Source organism: Anolis sagrei, chromosome 1, assembly GCF_037176765.1.
Source record: "Anolis sagrei isolate rAnoSag1 chromosome 1, rAnoSag1.mat, whole genome shotgun sequence".
Classification (NCBI taxonomy): Eukaryota; Metazoa; Chordata; class Lepidosauria; order Squamata; family Dactyloidae; genus Anolis; species Anolis sagrei.
The window spans coordinates 268,948,651-268,967,594 of record NC_090021.1 but is presented as its reverse complement, the minus strand read 5'-3'; the positions used below and the strand labels follow the sequence as shown (position 1 = coordinate 268,967,594).

General features: G+C 41.7%; 1 protein-coding gene across 9 annotated transcripts in view; it reads right to left on the bottom strand.

Annotated features, from left to right (window-relative positions):
• Positions 1–5,833, bottom strand: part of CD44 (CD44 molecule (IN blood group)) — a 103,139-nt gene extending 97,306 nt beyond the window's left edge. For 5 of the 9 annotated variants that reach the window (XM_067462721.1, XM_067462725.1, XM_060764830.2 and 2 more), the window contains exon 1: positions 5,433–5,833. In XM_067462721.1, coding sequence (XP_067318822.1) covers positions 5,433–5,499 — 67 coding nt within the window. In that variant the 5' untranslated portion in view covers positions 5,500–5,833. The remainder of the gene's footprint in view (positions 1–5,432) is intronic. The other 4 variants (XM_067462723.1, XM_067462727.1, XM_067462728.1 and 1 more) reach the window with 3 other exon arrangements.
• Positions 5,834–18,944: the final 13,111 nt, after the last annotated feature.

Genomic DNA, 18,944 nt, shown 5'->3' with positions numbered 1-18,944 from the left:
AACATTTAAAAACAACAATATTCCAATTAAAAATATAAAACACATACATATACAATACACAGTATTGGGCCACCAATACAGACCAATGCATCTCTTAAATTAAAATCATAATCCAATTTCGTTGTCTGTGATTGCCAGTCCTTGATCAGAGGTTTCATCGCATCGGATTAGCCGAATGCTTGCTCAAACATCCATGTCTTGAGTTTTTTCCGAAATACTATCAGCGAGGAGGCTGATCTTATCTCTATAGGGAGGGCATTCCAAAGCCGCGGGGCCACCACAGAAAAGGCCCTGTCTCTCATTCCCGCCAGCCGCACCTGTGAAGCAGGCGGGATGGAGAGAAGGGCCTCTCCCGAAGATCTTAGGGTCCTGGTGGGCTGATAGGCCGAGATACGTTCGGATAGATATGTTGGGCCAGAACCGTTTAGGGCTTTAAAGGCCAATGCCAGCACTTTGAATTGGGCCCGGTAGCTAATCGGCAGCCAGTGGAGCTGGTACAGCAGAGGAGTTGTATGCTCCCTGCGCCCTGCTCCTGTTAGTACCATGGCTGCCGCCCGTTGGACTAGTTGGAGCTTCCGAGCCATCTTCAAAGGCAACCCCACGTAGAGAGCGTTGCAGTAATCAAGGCGGGATGTAACCAGAGCGTGGACTACCGTGGCCAAGTCAGACTTCCCAAGGTACGGTCGCAGTTGGCACACGAGTCTTAACTGTGCGAATGCTCCCCTGGTCACCGCCGAAACCTGGGGATCCAGGCTCAGCGATGAGTCCAGGATCACACCCAAACTGCGAACCTGTGTCTTCAGGGGGAGTGCGACCCCGTCTAACACAGGCTGTAACCCTATACCCTGTTCGGCCCTGCGACTGACCAGGAGTACCTCTGTCTTGTCTGGATTCAATTTCAATTTGTTCTCCCCCATCCAGACCGTCACAGCGGCCAAGCACCGGTTCAGGACCTCGACAGCCTCCTTAGTAGCAGGTGGGAAGGAGTGACAGAGTTGGACATCATCTGCGTACAGATGACACCGCACCCCGAAACTCCGGATGATCTCGCCCAGCGGCTTCATGTAGATGTTAAACAACATGGGGGACAGTATTGAACCCTGAGGAACCCCACAAAACAAATGTTGTGGGTTAGAACAGGAGTCCCCCAATAACACCTTCTGAGACCGACCCTCGAGGAATGACCGGAGCCACTGCAACGCAGTACCTCCGAGACCCATTCCCGCGAGGCGTCCCAGAAGGATACCGTGGTCGACGGTATCGAAGGCCGCTGAGAGGTCGAGTAGCACCAACAGGGACACACTCCCCCTGTCGAGCTCCCGACGGAGATCATCCACTAAGGCGACCAAGGCTGTCTCGGTACCATGCCCCGGCCTAAAGCCAGACTGTGCCGGATCCAGATAATCCGTGTCTACCAAGAATGCCTGGAGTTGTGAGGCCACCACACATTCCATGACTTTGCCCAAAAAGGGGAGATTGGAAACAGGCCGATAGTTGACAAATTGAGTGGGGTCCAATGATGGTTTCTTCAACAGCGGTTTTATCACAGCTTACTTTAAGCTGGCTGGAAATATGCCTTCCCGAAGGGAGGCATTAACCACCACCTTAACCCACTCAGCCAATCCCCCTCTGGCCTCATTTAGAAGCCAGGATGGGCAGGGGTCTAGGATGCATGTGGTAGCTCTCATTCCTCCAAGCACCTTGTCCACATCCTCGGTTTGAACCAATTGAAATGAATCCATCAAAATTGGACAAGCAGATGCTCGTGTTACATCCTCAGAGACTGCCGTTAATATGGTATCCAGTCCAGAGCGGATCAAAGCGACTTTGTCTGCAAAGAACTGAGCAAAGGCTTCACAGCGAGCTGCCGAGTCATCAGGGCACCCATCCTGAATGGTGGGTTTTAACAGGCCTCTGACAACTCGGAACAGTTCAGCCGGACGGTTCTTTGCAGACGCAATAGTGGCCGCAAAGAAAGTTTTCTTTGCGGCTCTTATTGCCGCAGCATATGACCTTAAAAAGGACACAAACCGTGTTCGATTTGGCTCGCTCGGATCCGAACGCCACACGCCCTCTAGTTCCCTCTTCTTTCGCTTCAACGCTGCCAGCTCCTCAGTAAACCAAGGGGCTGGTTTAGTTCGGCTACTTGAGAGGGGACGTTCTGGAGCGATCGTGTCTATTGCCCTAGTCATCTCCCCATTCCAGAGAGCGACCAGGGCATCAACAGGATCACCAACCGAGGTGGCGGGGAATTCCCCAAGAGCCATCAGGAATCCCTCCGGATCCATAAGCCTCCTGGGGCGGACCAATTTAATAGGTCCTCCACCTCTGCGGAGGTTAGGGGGTGCAGTAAGTCTAAAGCTGACCAGGTGGTGGTCGGTCCATGGCAACGGAGAGATGGATAACTCCTCAACACCGCCGCCTTCCTCCCTCATTGAAATGTTATTAGGATGGAAGATTAGAAATGGGCCTTTTAGTAGTACCTTCTCAGGTATGGAATTCCCATCCTAACTAAGCTTGCCTGGCACAAATCATTTAACATTTTGATGTTAAATGACAAACTTAGAGTAGCCATTCACCACACCTCATCTTTTGGGCACACCCTAAGAAGAATCTCAGAAGAAGGTCTTAAGGTCTGAACAAAAAGGTGAAAAAAACTATTTTTCAGATAAGCCAGTCTTATGCCATGAAAGTGTTAAAAATTCAAAATTAACATTTTGAACTTGAATCAGAAATTCACAGGAAACATGTAGCTGCCACAGTGAATTTTTTATATTGGTTCAAAGGTCTTACTGAAAATGTCATTTCATTTAAAGCTTTTTGGAAATGGCAAAAACAAGAGCACATGAAAATGACATTAGAGCAAACATCCTTAAACTGTTATTGGGGTCTCCAACTCCAGAATTCCTGACCACTGAACAAGCTGGCTATAGCTTCTGGGAGTTGGAAACCCAAACAGCTGAAGAGTCACAGTTTGAGGATGCTTGAGTTAGAGAAACGAAATCTACTCAAGTGGTTTTACCTAAACAGTTGGTCTGCTTTGGTGGTACCTAAGGAACTGAGCTACTGTCTTCCACAACTTATTGTGTCATGTAATATGGAGTGTTGAGAACTGCTAGGATTTCTATTTGAAATCCCAGCAGCATGGCTTATTTGAAGAAAGTGTAATGAAATTTTAACAAGAAGAGAAGGCAGGTTCTATGGTTGACCAAAAATAGCATAGAAAGTAATGATGTCACCAGCTCTCCCAGTATGAGTGGTTTCCTTCAAACATTTTCAAGTGTGGCATTGGAACAGTTATGAATCTCCAACACAACTTCTGGTAACTTATAAACAGAAATCATGGATATTGAATCTGTGAATAATGGGGTCAAACTGTATATGTTGAACTGAGAAAAAGTTAAATGTCGATTACAACTTTGTGAGCTTCATGAATAATCAATAAACCTTGGAAAAGTTACTTAACTGTGCAGTCCATAAAATCTAAGCCAGCAATGACCAGCTAGAGATTTCTAGAATTGTGGTCAGAAAGTAATTTTTCCAGGCTTTGACAAATCCAGCTTTACTTTCAAGTCTCACTAGCCTCTATCCAACACTATGGACTAGAATTCTATATCACATTAACTGGCTATCATAAAAGTAATATAAATGCTTTCTCTAGAGAGAAATTCCCTAGGGAGCTGAAAGTTATTTGAGAGAACCTTCACATCCTACCTGTTATTTACACATATATTTATTTCATTCAATGATATTACATTTGGCCAAAATGACATCGCAATACTGTCCCTTGAAAATAGGTTTACTGGAGATACAAATGGGGAAAGTATTTATACCACCAATGATCTTAACTCCATGAAAAAGCCACGGTCCTTAGCTCAGTGTGGGGTGGTGAGGAGAGATTTTCATTTGCAAAGCCATTTGTGACTACAAAGCTTGCCTGGAATGTACTGCATACCAACAAAAATATTCTGTAGCCATATCATAATACTTTGTTAAGCTTTTAAAAAGTTTCCAGTGAAGCATAGATGGAGCATGATATACATTTTGTTAACCGCACCAAAGAGTAGAACACATGGGGATAGTGGCTTTCTTCCATCTGTTCAAGAAAGCTTATGCCCAACATAATTGCAGGCTACAGTTACTTACTGAAGTTCTAATAGTTCATAGAAGATCAATGCTAAGTAAATAAAAGTATAACTAATCTACAGAATACATGTATATGCTACATGTATTCCAACATTTAAATCACACAAAGGTATCATATATCTCACAGAGAGCAAGAATGCTGTCTTATATATGGGAAATGCACACTCAAGTATCTGACTTCTTTTAAAATGAAACACACAATAATCACTGGGACAAATGCAATACTGGAATTTTTTCCCCTGATGATTCCAAAACGTGTTTGGAACTGTGTGCTCTGACACACCCATTTGCAGAGCTACAAGCATGCTGCAGTTTATTTCTAGATGCCCAATTAAATATAAAACTATCAAGAAGGCAATGAAAAAGTGTTTTGTTAGCCTCCCAGGAACTGGTTTGGGAGGGGAAATAAGGGGGAAAGGATAATAGATTCCCTTCAAAGCAGCTCAAGGCAATTTCTATTAACAATGAGTCTCTGTTAAAGGCACAATTATTACTCGTACTTCTGTATCGCATCAAACTTTAAGAGCATTTTATCATTTTGGGCATAGACATGTGATTTTTCTTAAACACATGAACCACTTTCATTCTCCAAATAAGCATTTGATTTCATTATTCACGGACGGACTTCAGAAAACTAGTTTTAGAAAATGAGTGATCCTCTCTTACTCTGACTGCAAGTTTGCTTCCAAATCTCACAGCCCTTGCTCAGATTAAGAGCTTTTAAAATGAGCTAGCATTTTCAACTTTTTCTCTTGAGTTAAATGCTCACATTTTCATCCCTGTTACAATGAAAAGAAGGCATTACAGCTTCTGCATGTCTTATGTATGCAATCACATCTTTTTCACAAATACGTGAACACAAAAATACAGCTATTGTAAGGCAGAAGTCATTCCATCCCTCCCAAACACACACCAGACTGTCTGCTTCACAGAAAGAAAGCATCAAAAATAAATACATAACTGCGGTTTCCATCACTGAATATAATCCAGATGTGTTAGAAGCTTTTTCATTCCCTAGTATATACTGTTAACTTTAACTATCAATATTCTCCCTTCAGTTTTTATAACTTCTGCATTTCTATACTTTTCTAACTTATATACAGAGGCATTGGTAAAACAATGCACATGTTACAGTTCAGTGTCATGGTCATTGGAGAAACAGTGAAATGTCAAAGAAACTGAACATGCCAGAAATTCTCCAGCTGCCAAACTGCCACTGTTTTGTTATCGAAAACATACGAAGAGAAATCAGCAAGTATGAGAGATTTCATTCATAAGTCACTTACCTATCTGTGCTGAGCAAAGCTGCAACAAGTAAAGTCCAACAGCTGCACACAACCAGAACTTGGCCATTGTTTGCTCCTCGGGTTAATGTGCAAAAGGCAAGAAGTTCTCCTCACAGCCTATACAAAGGAGAGACGAGGGGTGGGGGAGGTCCCAGGTCTTGTCAAGTCTGCTCAGAGAGCCAGCCTCTGAAGTTTGCTGCAGTTCTTATTCCAATTCAAAGTAACTGAAGGAGTGACTTAAGAGGGAGGGGAGCAAGATGAGAAGTCACACCCATGTTGAAACAAAAGTGACTAGGCAAAAAGGGGAGGAGAGAAGGCTACTACTTATGAGTAAGCACAGTTACTAGCAACATTTAATGGAGGCTGTAAATGGCTTTTACTCATCCCAGTGAAGTCAGAGGGACAGTTGTGCTGGAAAAGATGTGCAATGCCATGTGGTTTTGGAGAGGGAGGGAGGGAGGCTCTCCCAAAGCTTATTCAGGCACCTAGAATTATTGATTTTCTAAAATGAGCTTTAATCCCTTTACCCTTCTCTCTCCACCCCACCCCCCCTACATGTTCACTGCAATAAGCAGAGAGCACAAGCAAGAAATGGCATTACATTATGGCTCTGCCAGGAGTCTTCTCTTGATCCAATCATCTCTGCAGCAGACATCATAAATCCATTTATGTTTCTATGCAGCTCTGCAACATCATCCACCAAAAGTGTATTGCATATTTCACAGAAGACGGGGATATATTTTTTCATTAGTTTTCTTTTTGTGGTTCTGAATCCAGAAATGAAATGTCTATATAAGAACCAGGATGAAATGTGCATACTCCAAATGCAGGTACCATACACATATTTCCCCAGGGAGAGAACCAGATAGCATAAATCAGAATCCCAGACCTCTTTAGATTACTATAACTAAAACAAGCCTAGTAAAAAAATTAGAGAATGGGAGAGAATTAAATTTCATTTCCCAAGGCTGGACCTACAATTTGGCAAAGGAAAATGGCCACCTTCATCCACTGGCATGAAGTGTTGATCAATGCAAAGCTGGGATTTAGTTTTAGGACTCTCTGTGGATGTTCAAGTTCCTTTATAAATAGCAGCATAGTGAAATGGTTTCACTTATATAAAATGGCAAAATCAAGGCTTGCTTTGGGGCATTTTAAAAAAGTATTTTCAAGCCATGGATGGTTATATTTGTGGGTGCAGAATCCATGGATGTGGTGGTCTGCCTGCATTAATGTTAAAAATTTAATAACAGTGAAGAGTACGGGAGGATATTTTTTTGACCTATGTATCGAAATGCAGTACGAGGGGCCATGGTGGTGTAGTGGGTTAAATTGCTAAGCTGCAGAACTTGCTGACTGAAAGGTCAGCAATTTGAATCCACAGAACAGGGTGAGTTCCTGTTGCTAGCCCCGGCATTACCAACCTAGTAGTTTGAACACATCCAAATGTGAGGAGATCAATAGGTACCACTGGCAGGAAGATAATGGCACTCCATGCAGTCATGCTGGCCACTTGACCTCTTCAACTTAGAAATGGAGATGAGCACCACCCCCTAGAGTCAGACTCGACTAGACTTAATGTCTAAACCTCAGCAGACTGAAAGCCAAAACCAAGGTTACAACAACATCTGTTATAGAACTCCAGTATGCTGATGACAATGTTATCTGTGCGCATTCAGAAGAAGATCTACAAGCCACTCTAAACACCTTTGCAGAAGCATACAAGAAGCTCGCCCTGTCATTGAACATCGAGAAAACCAAAGTGCTGTTCCAGCAGTTACCAGCCAACCCCTCTCTAATGCCAGAGATACAGCTTAATGGTGTAACATTAGAAAATGTTGACCATTTCCACTACCTTGGCAGCCACCTCTCCACCAAAGCCAACATTGACACCAAAATACAACACCGCCTGAGCTCTGCGAGTGCAGCATTTTTCCGAATGAAGCAGAGAGTGTTTGAGGACTAGGACATCCGTAGGGATACCAAGGTGCTTGTCTATAAAGCTATTGTCCTCCCAACCCTGCTATATGCCTGCGAGACATGGACTGTCTACAGATGTCACATGCAACTCCCGGAGTTGCGCTGCCTCTGGAAAATCATGCAAATCTCTTGGGAAGAGATGACAAATATCAGCATGCTGGAAGAAGCAAAGACCACCAGCACTGAAGCAATGGTCCTCCGCCATCAACTCCACTGGACCGGCCACATTGTCCGGATGCCCAACCACCGTCTCCCAAAGCAGTTACTCTACTCCGAACTCAAGAACGGAAAACAGAATGTTGGTGCATAGGAAAAGAGATTTAAAGTTGGGCTCAAAGCCAACCTTAAAAACTCTGGCATAGACACTGAGAACTGGGAAGCCCTGGCCCTTGAGTGCTCCAGCTGGTGGTCAGCTGTGACCAGCAGTGCTGCAGAATTTGAAGAGGCATGAATGGAGGGTGAAAGAGAGAAATGTGCCAGGAGGAAGGCGCATCAAGCCAACCCCAACCAAGACCACCTTCTACCTGGAAACCAATGCACTCACTGTGGGAGAAGATGCAGGCCAAGAATAGGGCTCCACAGCCACCTATGGAGCCACAAGAATACAGATCATGGAAGACTATCCTACTCGTCCAATGAGGGATCGCCTAAGTAAGTAAGTAAGATTTAATGTCAAGGGGAAACCAATACCTTTTTATCAAAATACGGTAATTGCCCACCCTGGGTAGTATGTTTATATAATTTATGATAGTGGATGGAAAGCTACTACTACTTTGTATCAGCAATGTCTTAATCCCACACTGTCATAATTTCAGAGCCGTCCCACACAGGCTTAATTGTTTTGAAATCAAGCAGGAAACTATGACTTCTGTGAATAATTGCCCCATATTATTTCAAGAACCATCAGCTGTGGAAGAGCCTGAAATAATTAACTATTTCAGGCTCAACTAGCAGCCTTTGTAGCAGTTTAAATTAGGAATATATCGTGATATATTCCCAATTTAAACAGCTACAAAGGCTGCTATTTGATTCCTGAGAAAAACATAAAATTGCTATGTTGTTGCAATTCTGGATCATATGTATTTGATAAAATGTTGGGGGATCCTAACCACAGAACTCCCAAGTTACATCTAATTAATTACATACTGAAATGCTTGTTTTTGTTCTTGTAGATTCAAATGCTATTTAAGATAGACTGAACACATTCTATTAACAATAAATACAAACAAAACTTATTCCAAAAGGCACTTATAGAACTGTCCTCCACCCCAAAAATCTCCTCATTCATCTTGTTAAAAGAGACATTTTTGGCCAATTTAACCAACAGCACTTACATTTTGTGTTGACTTACCAAGTTCCTGTTAATTTAGTGAGACTAACGATTATAGTTAAACCAGAGAAACCATCTAGTTCAGTATTTGGATTTGACAGTTAAGGGTTCATCTACACCAGTGGTTCTCAACCTGTGGATCCCCAGATGTTTTGGCCTTCAGCTCCCAGAAATCCTAACAGCTGTTAAACTGACTGGGATTTTGGGAGTTGTAGGCCAAAACACCTGGAGACCCACAGGTTGAGAACCACTGATCTACACTTTGTACAGTTTGACAACACTTTACCTCTCATGACTTAATGCTATGGAATCATGGAAGTTAGAGTTTCACAGGGTCTACAGCTTTCTCGGCCCAATAGTGCTGGATCCTCACTCCAACTCCCATGATTCTATAGCATTGAGCCATAGCAGTTGCACTACTGTCAAACTGCATTAATTTTATTGTGTAATATTAGTTTACTATCTGTGAAGTTCACTCCTGGAAGTAGGCAGCTCCTGGAGCCCTTCCACCCCAGCCCTATATCCCAGATTATCAAGGCAAAAAATCCCACATTATCTGAGTGTGGATTCAGATAACCCAGTTCAAAGCAGATATTGTGGGATTTTCTGCTTTGATATTCTGGGATACAGGGCTGTGTGAAAGGACCCTCAGATCATAGAATCATAGAATCAAAGAGTTGGAAGAGACCTCATAGGCCATCCAGTCCAACCCCCTGCCAAGAAGCAGGAATATTGCATTCAAATCACCCCTGACGCAATTGATATGCAGATATGCACATCGATTTCTCACTCTTTCTCTCAATTCCACCTTCCTATGTCTTCATTCTTCTTGTTATGTGACATCAAGTCATTTCCAATTTATGGTGATCCTAACATGAACTTATAACAGAGTTTTCCTAAAAACATTTATTTAGAGGAGTTTTGGCATTGCCCTCCTCTGAAACTGAGAGAGTGTGAGTTGCTCAAAAGCACCAAATGGATTTCCATAGCTAAAAAAGGAGGTGAACCCTGGTCTTCCAGTGTTCTAGTCCAACACTTAAGCCACTACATTACACTGTCTCTCTACAGTACACACTCTCTCTATTATGATATTAATTATCTGTTTTGGTCAATATAATATCTTAATCATTTATAGTCTGTTTTCTTCCTAACTCTTCTTTTTCCCTCCCCTCTCCACCCCCTACATTTTTCTGTCTTCATGTCAGCTCAAAATTACACCTTCCATTCTTTGACAACATCCGTATTCTCTTCCTGATTCTACAATTAGAACAGATGCTTGTCTGGCTCCTCCAGAAACTGTATTTAAACACTTGTTCAAAATCTTTCTTCAGTCCTGAACTGCATTTCCCACCTTCTGCCCTTTTCCTTCTTGAGTGAAGAAAATAAGTGTTTTACTTCATGAACACTTAAACTCCCGTATGAACTAAGAATATCAGTCTCCCATCGTATGTTTAATATAATCAGAACATGGAATTAACACATTATAACTAATCAATCCATTAGGATGTTACTTTTCTTGGCTAAAATGGATTCATATTCCAAAAGTTCTGCAATGAGAAGAAGGCATTATTTTATTTGTGTAATATAGTCTTTTCATGTTACTTTTTAAGGGCATGTTATGACACATTTTTACAAGATTCTTTCTTAAGATTTTTTAAGGTAATGAAAAGGAATAGCAAAGTAAGTAGCAGCACAATGAGAATTTCAATGGTGTATATTTTGAGTATTGTGACAGGAATGATTTGTTTTATAGTATCTAGTCATCAGGAATATATTGCTTATAAAACATATTTCTCCAAGTCTGAATTTCAAAATGTTTCTTAGATGTTAGCTCATAAAGTAGTCATCATTGCCTATTGTTGCCACTGCCTATTGTTGATGTACTTCTTTAAGTCATTTCTAATTTATGGTGAGCCTAAGGGCCCTTTCATACAGCCATATAACCAAGAATATTAAGGCAGAATCACCCACAATATCTGCTTTGAACTTGAATATCTGAGTCCACACTGTCATATATCAAGTTCAAAGCAGATAATGTGGGATTTTATTCAGCTGTGTGGAAAGGACCTAAGTGTTGCCCCTGCTTTCTTCTGAGGCTGAGAGAGTGTCCTTCCCCAAGGCCACCTAGTAGGTTTCCATAAGGATTTGAACCCTGATCTCCAGAGTTGCAAACCAGCACTCTGCCACCATGTTATTCCACCACGCTGTCTCCAGCTTTGCCTGTGGTATGCAAGAAAAATGAAAGGAAAGCAAAGATTTGCTTTTAAATGCAACTAAAATAGTTTTACCACAGCCTGAAAAAGTTTGCAGAAGATCACAACCAACAAGCCTTTTTCTTCCCGAGATGAACAACATGAAAAACTATTTAAACGTCTTAGCAATTAGGTAATGCTACAGTGTACTCAATCACTTGTTTTCCGTGGCATGTTGCAAGTATACATATCTACTAATTAGCTAGATATTGACATTTTTATTTCAGATTTAAATTTCAAATTTGCTTGGATTTGCATTTTTATGAGTGCAGTAGTTACTTATTGTGCAAACTTTCGTATAAATAGAAGAAGCGCTGCTGGGGCGGGGGGGGGGGGGGGGTAGGGAGGCAGTGTTTCCTGCAGTTATGTATGCATTTATTTCTAGCAAAGCAACAGTTCTACATAAAAAGGTCAATTTTGTTCTGCTGTTAGAAAATTCTTAGAAGGATTTCTAAGCCTACACTTCTGCAAAAGGATTGGGGCTTATAAACAGGCTCTGGGGTAATGACAGGCACAGATGTTATCAGAATTTATGGATTTCATATGTCAAACTGCTAAGGCTTTTACCAGATGGGTAAACTCATGGAACAAAGTTGCTGGGAGTTTTCTTCCACAGGTAAGGGAGAGCATCAAAGCAGCAGGATTGATTCCAGAAATTCCTAAGGCCACAATCTAAGCAAGGATTTGGAAGGTATGAACTTACTGTCTCCAGGGCTGCTGAGAGATGACAATGGGAATGGGGCAATAGACATGATTACATACCTCTCCCTGAATTTCACAACAAACATTAAAGCCATTTTCTGGTCTTATATATCAAACATTATTTTGTTATACATTGCTTTTTGTTGTCTGAGCTCCTCAGATATCCAGGTCCTCCAGAATCCTAGCAATCAGGGATTTTATCCCTTATTCCCCCTCCTGTCTCAAAGGGTACACACATTTACACTCAGCCCTCCAGATTTGCTGGGGTTAAAGCCACAGAAACCATGAAAAATCATGAATAAAGAAATTGCTGGGGCTTTTGCCTGAGAGAATACCTCTCTAGGAACTTCTCAGTCTTCCAATACAATTCTACGCACAACCTCTTCATTTCAAAGTGATGACCTCAACATAACCCCAATGACACATCATAGTCCCCAGACTTGGATTTTCCACATAGCCGAAAATGCTTTGCACACTGATTCAAAGCACTTTCAGTTTCCTAAAAACAAGAGTTCTCAATTTCTTGGAACTATGAGTTGCAGACTGGTTTGGAATGAATATAGGATGATGTTGTGCAATGAAAAGCAGTTCCATTCACGGTTGAGGAAGCTGCAGTTCACATTCTGTCCTAAGCTTCCAACAGGAACCCACCCGTGCCTCCCCCCCCCCCCATCCCAATTTATCTTTCAAATTGTGTTTTATTTTGCTTTCCTCCTAGTACAAGGGAACACGTACATATGGGCTGCTAACCCAGAACTTTTTTTGCAAGATAATATTCTCTGATACGTCTTAGAACTATAAACGTTTTTTTGTTTTTATCGTCTCTTTCCCCATCCTCCTTCCCATTGAAACATCAGTTCTTTACTACTATTACGCCTCCATGAACACGTAAATTTCATTTGATTTCAAAAGCTAAGCAAAATCCGGCTTCATTAGCACTTAGATGGGGGTACTTACTAAAGAATACCAGAGATCTTCAGATGGAGGTAGGAAATAATTATGTCAGAAACTCTAAGGAAGTGCTGCCAATCAAACTGACAATACTTGGCAATAGTCTGATCCAGTCCGAAGCAGTTTCCTGTGCATTTTGCTTTATAATTTTAACTCTTCCATTTTTAAATGGGATTGCCTATTCATGTGTCACCCTTTGTAATAAGGATCAACGACACCTTGGCAGGGGGAATACAAATCCCACCGCTGCCACCAGTGTAAAAATGATAAGCGACACACTGGACAGAGGGGAACACAATCCCACCTCTGCCCACCAGTTTGAAGGAATTAACGTTCAGCTGGACACTACTTTAATGATGGTAAACAACTATGACAAGGGGGAAAGACTCTCTTATCCCACCTCAGTAATATTCTAAAGTGACCAACTGTATGAACGATGTTGACCAATGTAATTAAGTAGATTCGCCGCCACCACCTCAATTATATGTCTGAGGAAAACCTAAGTGTGAATGTGCAATTGGTAAAGTTTGTTCAAGCCCTTGGTTCTTCTGTAGTTGCTGCTTCTCTCGCTGACTGGACTGAAATTAGTTTTCTTTAGGCTAGCTGAGATCTAATGTGTAGGACAGACCGAGGCAGACACCAGTTTAAAGATGAAATACAAACAGGTTTATTTTAAACTTGATGAACTAATCAACTCTTCATAAGAGTGGTACAAAAAAACGTAATGTGGTTACTGAGGCTTAACTGGTTAGACAAGCAGTCTTTCTTTTAAGACTAAAACTTTTGTTTCTTGTGAGATCCTTGCTTCACACTATTCACTACACTGACACAGTGTGTCCCTGAGAACAGCCCACTGACTGCGTCACAGAGCAAACAGGCTTTCCTACACTGACCCTACTAAGTACAGTGTTTCAGGAACCTTTGCCTTTCCTATGCTCTAACCCTCAAGGCTCACTTCAAAAGTTCTCTCTTCCTGTCTAAATTCTTCACAGCTCCCTCTTCCTAACTATCCTTCTACACTCTTCAATGTTTAAAGCCCTTTTCCCAGCTTGTCAAAAGACACAGCCTTTTCCTTCTAAAACCTAGCTCCTCCCCTGATTGCTCTAGCCAATCAGGAGTCGGCTGACTCCTCCCTCTTGCCTCTTAACTATCCTGCCTATCTCTCAACATGTCAGCTACTGACTTTCCAGGCTTCGGCCTTTCTGGCAAAAGGTTAGATTCATCACACCCTTCATCTCAACACACAAATGGTATCAAACTGTCACTGCAATCATCAGATAATATTTAATTTCCCCCAATCCCATACCTTGTTTCTAACAATAACTGCTTTATCTCCTTTGGAATTAAGGAAAAGATGCTCATCAATCGCCAAAGCATGGAAGCAGCATAACTTTTCTTTGACTTGCAAGCTGAAACTGAGAAGTAGCAACTGAATGTCTGGGAAATATACAGCTTTCTAGTTACTTTTGCAGTACAGCTCTAGTTATTCCACATTTATATTGACTGGAGATGAGGGGGGTTGACTAGGCATAATGGAAGTCCAACAACTAAACGGACACTTCCTACCTGTGTCCTAAAATGTCCATATCTAAAATGTCCTAATTCAGAGCATGGCAGGACGTACTCCTATTAAAAATGACTCCCCGTGAACACAACATCATGGCACTGCCTCTCAACCCCAACCTACTTCCTGAAGCTGACTGGAGATTTATTTACATCTAAAATGCCCTGCAGTTAAGGGTTCTTGGTGTGTTTGAACCTAAAGTTTATTTTCTTCATAGAAAGAACAGTTTATGCTTGTAGATTTCCCCTTCTGCAGGTAGTGGAGAGATCTCTTTGTGGTTCTGAGAGGATATAGCTCTTTTTAAATTGTTATTGCACTGCCTTTTTTGTTTAAATGCACTTAATTGTCTTCGCTTTTGATTGTATGTATTGATGGCATCAAATTGTGCCGATATGTAGACCGCCCTGAGTCACCTGCGGGCTGATATGGGCGGGATATAAATGATGTAAATAAATAAAATAAATAAATTTTCACAGCAGGATCAGTGGTCTGGGCAGGTTGTGAACCAAACATTCTGTTCTGTTGGCATGAAGGCAAAACCTTCTATTGGGAAGCTAGACATCAATTTCTCATCCTGCCAACTGTTTTCTTCCCACACTTAATTTATGACCCATGTACTGCAGGGCAGCAAGGAGGTGAACAATGGCTCCTGGTTCTTTGTGGGCATAAAGTCAAACAAACAACAGCCACACACATCTCCTCATTTCCCAGCCCACATTCCTTCAGAGACTAAAAGATAACAGAGGAAACCATTTCAATAGTTGGTCCAAGCACCACCCTTTCCTACGCTTTCTTGTTTCTCTTCAGGTTCATAAAAACTGTGAAATGGATGTTTGTGTTTGACCATCCCTATAGTTTAGAGTTCAATATAGTCATAGCTATATTGCCATCTTAACAAAAACAATCACTGCCCTTGCTAAGGACACTTTATAAGTGTATCTGTTATATCTGAAAACTTCAATACACATACAGAAAATAATTGATGAACAATTATTCATCAGGGGCATCCTTAACTAGAAGTCACACAAGATTTAAGATTGAGGTGTAAATTATATATATATACTAGCTGTCCCCTGCCACGCGTTGCTGTGGCCCAGTCTGTTGATCTGGAACGAGAAAGTGTTGGTTTCTAATATATGTAATTTCTTTATGCTTGTGGGTAAACAGTATTTCTTGCTGTTTGTCAGTGTTGATGTGGAGAATGTCTGGTTTGCCCACCCTGGAACATGCAACATATCATTGTCCTTCTTTAAGGGTCCCTTTCAAATCTATGATACCATATCTATGTGTGTGTGAATCGTATCTATATCTATCTATCTATCTATCTATCTATCTATCTATCTATCTATCTATCTATCTATCATCTATCCATCCATCTATCTATCTATATCTATGGCTGGATGGCTCATTGTCAGGGGGACTTCATTTAGGTTTTCTTGCCCTGATGGCCTTAAGTATTTTCTGTTGGTCAAGGGAGTTCTGTGTGGGAAGTCTGCCCTGATTCTGTCGTTCGTGGGGTCCAGAATACCCTTTGATTGTAGGTGAAGTGTGAATCCCAGTGACTACAACTCCCAAATGTTAAGATCTATTTCCCCCAAACTCCATCTGTGTTCATAGTTGGCGTATTGAGTGCTTGTGCCAAGTTTGGTGCAGATCCATCATTGTTTGAGTCCACAGTGCTCTCTGGATGGAGGTGAACTACAACTCCCAAACTCAAGGTCAATGCCCACCAAAACCTTCCAGTTTTTTCTGTTGGTCATGGGAGTTCTGTGTGCCAAGTTTGGTTCGATTCCATAGGTGGAGTTCAGAATGCTCTTTGATTGTAGTTGAACTATAAATCCCAGGAACTACAACTCCCAAATAACAAAATCATAATTTTTTGAGTGATGATCACTCCTTGTGTTGTGAGACATTTTGTTGCCAAATTTGGTATGATTTCGTTCATTGGTTCTTTTTTTAAAAGGAATTCATTATGCACCAAGCATTTATATATATATAGAATAGAATAATAATGTAATACAATATACTACTACTACTCTTATAATTATATATTTTATATTACATGCAACATTACTAATAATATTACAATATAATGGTATAGTACAATATAGTAATATTTAATACTGATATTATACTATGCTAATAATACAATAATACATAGTGTGTGTGTGTGTGTGTGTGTGTGTGTGTATATATATATATATATATATATATATATATATATATATATATAGTAAGCCGCTCTGAGTCCCCTTCGGGGTGAGAAGGGCGGCATATAAATGTAAATAAATAAATAAATAATCTGAGGACTCAACCACCTATTGGCTTGAAAATATTTTTTTTAACCTGGGCAGAGTGTGGTTTGTGGTGAAAAGGTGTTTCAGAGTTATAATTTATTATTTATTTACTTTGCTTATATACCGCTGTTCTCAGCCCAAAGGCGACTCACAGCGGTTAACAAACAGTAAAAACAGCAGTAATTCGATGCAACATACAACAATTAACTTAACACATTATCCCCTAATAATAATAAGCAATTACAATACACAATTATTACAATAACCATGTCCAATCATCTCATCATCCAAGCGTAGTCCAGGTTCTTTGTCCATTGTTCCATTCCTATGTTGAATTACCAAATATTGCCCTAGATTACTCGAACGCCTGTACAAACATCCAGGTCTTCAACTTTCTTCGGAATGCCATGAGAGATGGTGCCAGCCTAATATCTGTAGGAAGGGCGTTCCACAGCCAAGGAGCCACCACCGAGAAGGCCCTATCTCTCGTCCCTGCCAACCGTGCTTGAGAAGCCGGCGGGATCGAGAGCAGGGCCTCCCCGGAAGATCTCAGAGTCCTGATGGGTTCATAGGCCGAGATGCAGTCAGAAAGGTATCTTGGGCCGGAACCGTTTAGGGCTTTATAGGCCAATGCCAACACCTTGAATTGAGCCCGGCAGCAGATCGGCAGCCAATGGAGCTGGCTCAACAGGGGGGTCGTATGCTCCCTGCGCTCCGCTCCTGTTAGAATCATGGCTGCCGCACGTTGGACTAATTGAAGCTTCTGGGCCGTCTTCAAGGGCAGCCCCACGTAGAGAGCGTTGCAGTTGTCTAGACAGGATGTAACCAGAGCGTGGACTACCGTTTCTGACACAATAAATAAACAAACGGGCGAGCCAATGAACTTCATTAACAAGGAATAATCATAGGTGTCTTCCCTGTCGCTGGCGGGCCTTTTGCGCTGAGCCCTTTTGCGCGGGGCGACGCTTCTTGAAGAGGAAGCTGCAAACAGGCTTCTCGTCCGCCATCTTGGTTGCGAGTCCAAGCAGAAGGAAAAAAGGCCCGGACCGCTTTGGGGTGCTCTACCCCTTTGCGTCTCTAAAGTCAGGCATTCTATAGATGACACGACTGTGCCTGAGAGAGTTGCGCGCAGTTAAGAGCTTCCGAGGTCGCTCTGCTCTGCAAAGGGGAGAAAAGGGAGGACTTTTAGTATAACTCTCCTTTTTGCGAAACTATAAAATGTGTGTATGTGTATGCATATTTCTTTCAATGAGAAGGAGCGAACATTTGGTTTTAAATATAGATTAAATTATATTGCATGAGGAGAAGCCAACGGAGGCAGGGAAAGCAAGTGGCCAGAGAAAAGAGGACTGTTGAGCCGAGGTGAGAGAGAGAGAATGGAGGAGCTCTCCTGCGCACGTGCAGCTTCCCCAGTCCTGTGCGCATGCTCCGTGTTGTTTTGAATTTGTGAGTTTGTTTTGGTGTTTATTGGAATTTTGATAATTGTTGGTCATACCTTGGGGTATGAGGCATTAGAAGGCCAAATTTGGTGATATTTGGTTCTGTAGTTTTTCCGTTTTTGAACTACTAAGGACGGCGTTAACCTATATATATATATATATATATATATATATATATATAAAACAATTAAATATTTGATTAAATGTATGGATGGTGTTTGTTCATTACATTCTGTATCCAAGCCAATCTAGACTTCCTTTTTGTTGTTGTTGCTCCCTGAGAAAATCAGACAGATTTTTTCCATGTCAGGAGTGACTTGAGAAACTGTAAGTTGCTTCTGGTGTGAGAGAATTGGCCGTCTGCAAGGATGTTGCCCAGGAGATGCCCTGGGTTTTTTGATGCTTTACCATCCCTGTGGGAGGCTTCTCTCATGCCCCCGCATGGGGAGCTGGACCTGACAGAGGGAGCTCATCCATGCTCTCCCCGGATTTGCACCTCTGACCCATTGTTCTTCAGTCCTGCCAGCACAAGGGTTAACCCATTGCACCACCAGGGGCTCCATTGTGGACAGATGAAGATTAAGATTTTGACAGATGAATAGTATGAAATCTTCATCCATTCTTCATTCATCGTGGACAGATGGAGATTTCATACTCTCCAATTTGTCCCAATTTGGGAAGGACAGTTCCGATTAATCCTTTTAAAATGACTTTTTCAATTGCTTTAAAATGTTTGAGTTTTTGTCTACTCCTGTTGTTTTCCTCCTCTACCTTCAGTGGCTGCAACATGTGTTAAAAGTGCAGATAGTTAACACACAATGAACTCAACAGGAGAACGAGGATAGAAAAGGGCAGATTATTGCCATTCCCTGTAAACTCACGCAAAAGTAAACTGCTATGGTCACCAAAAATTAGTGTTCTTCTTCACTAATAACTCTGATGATGCTTAGCCACATTTATCCCAGTTTTTATTATTATTTATTGGTTACAAACCAAC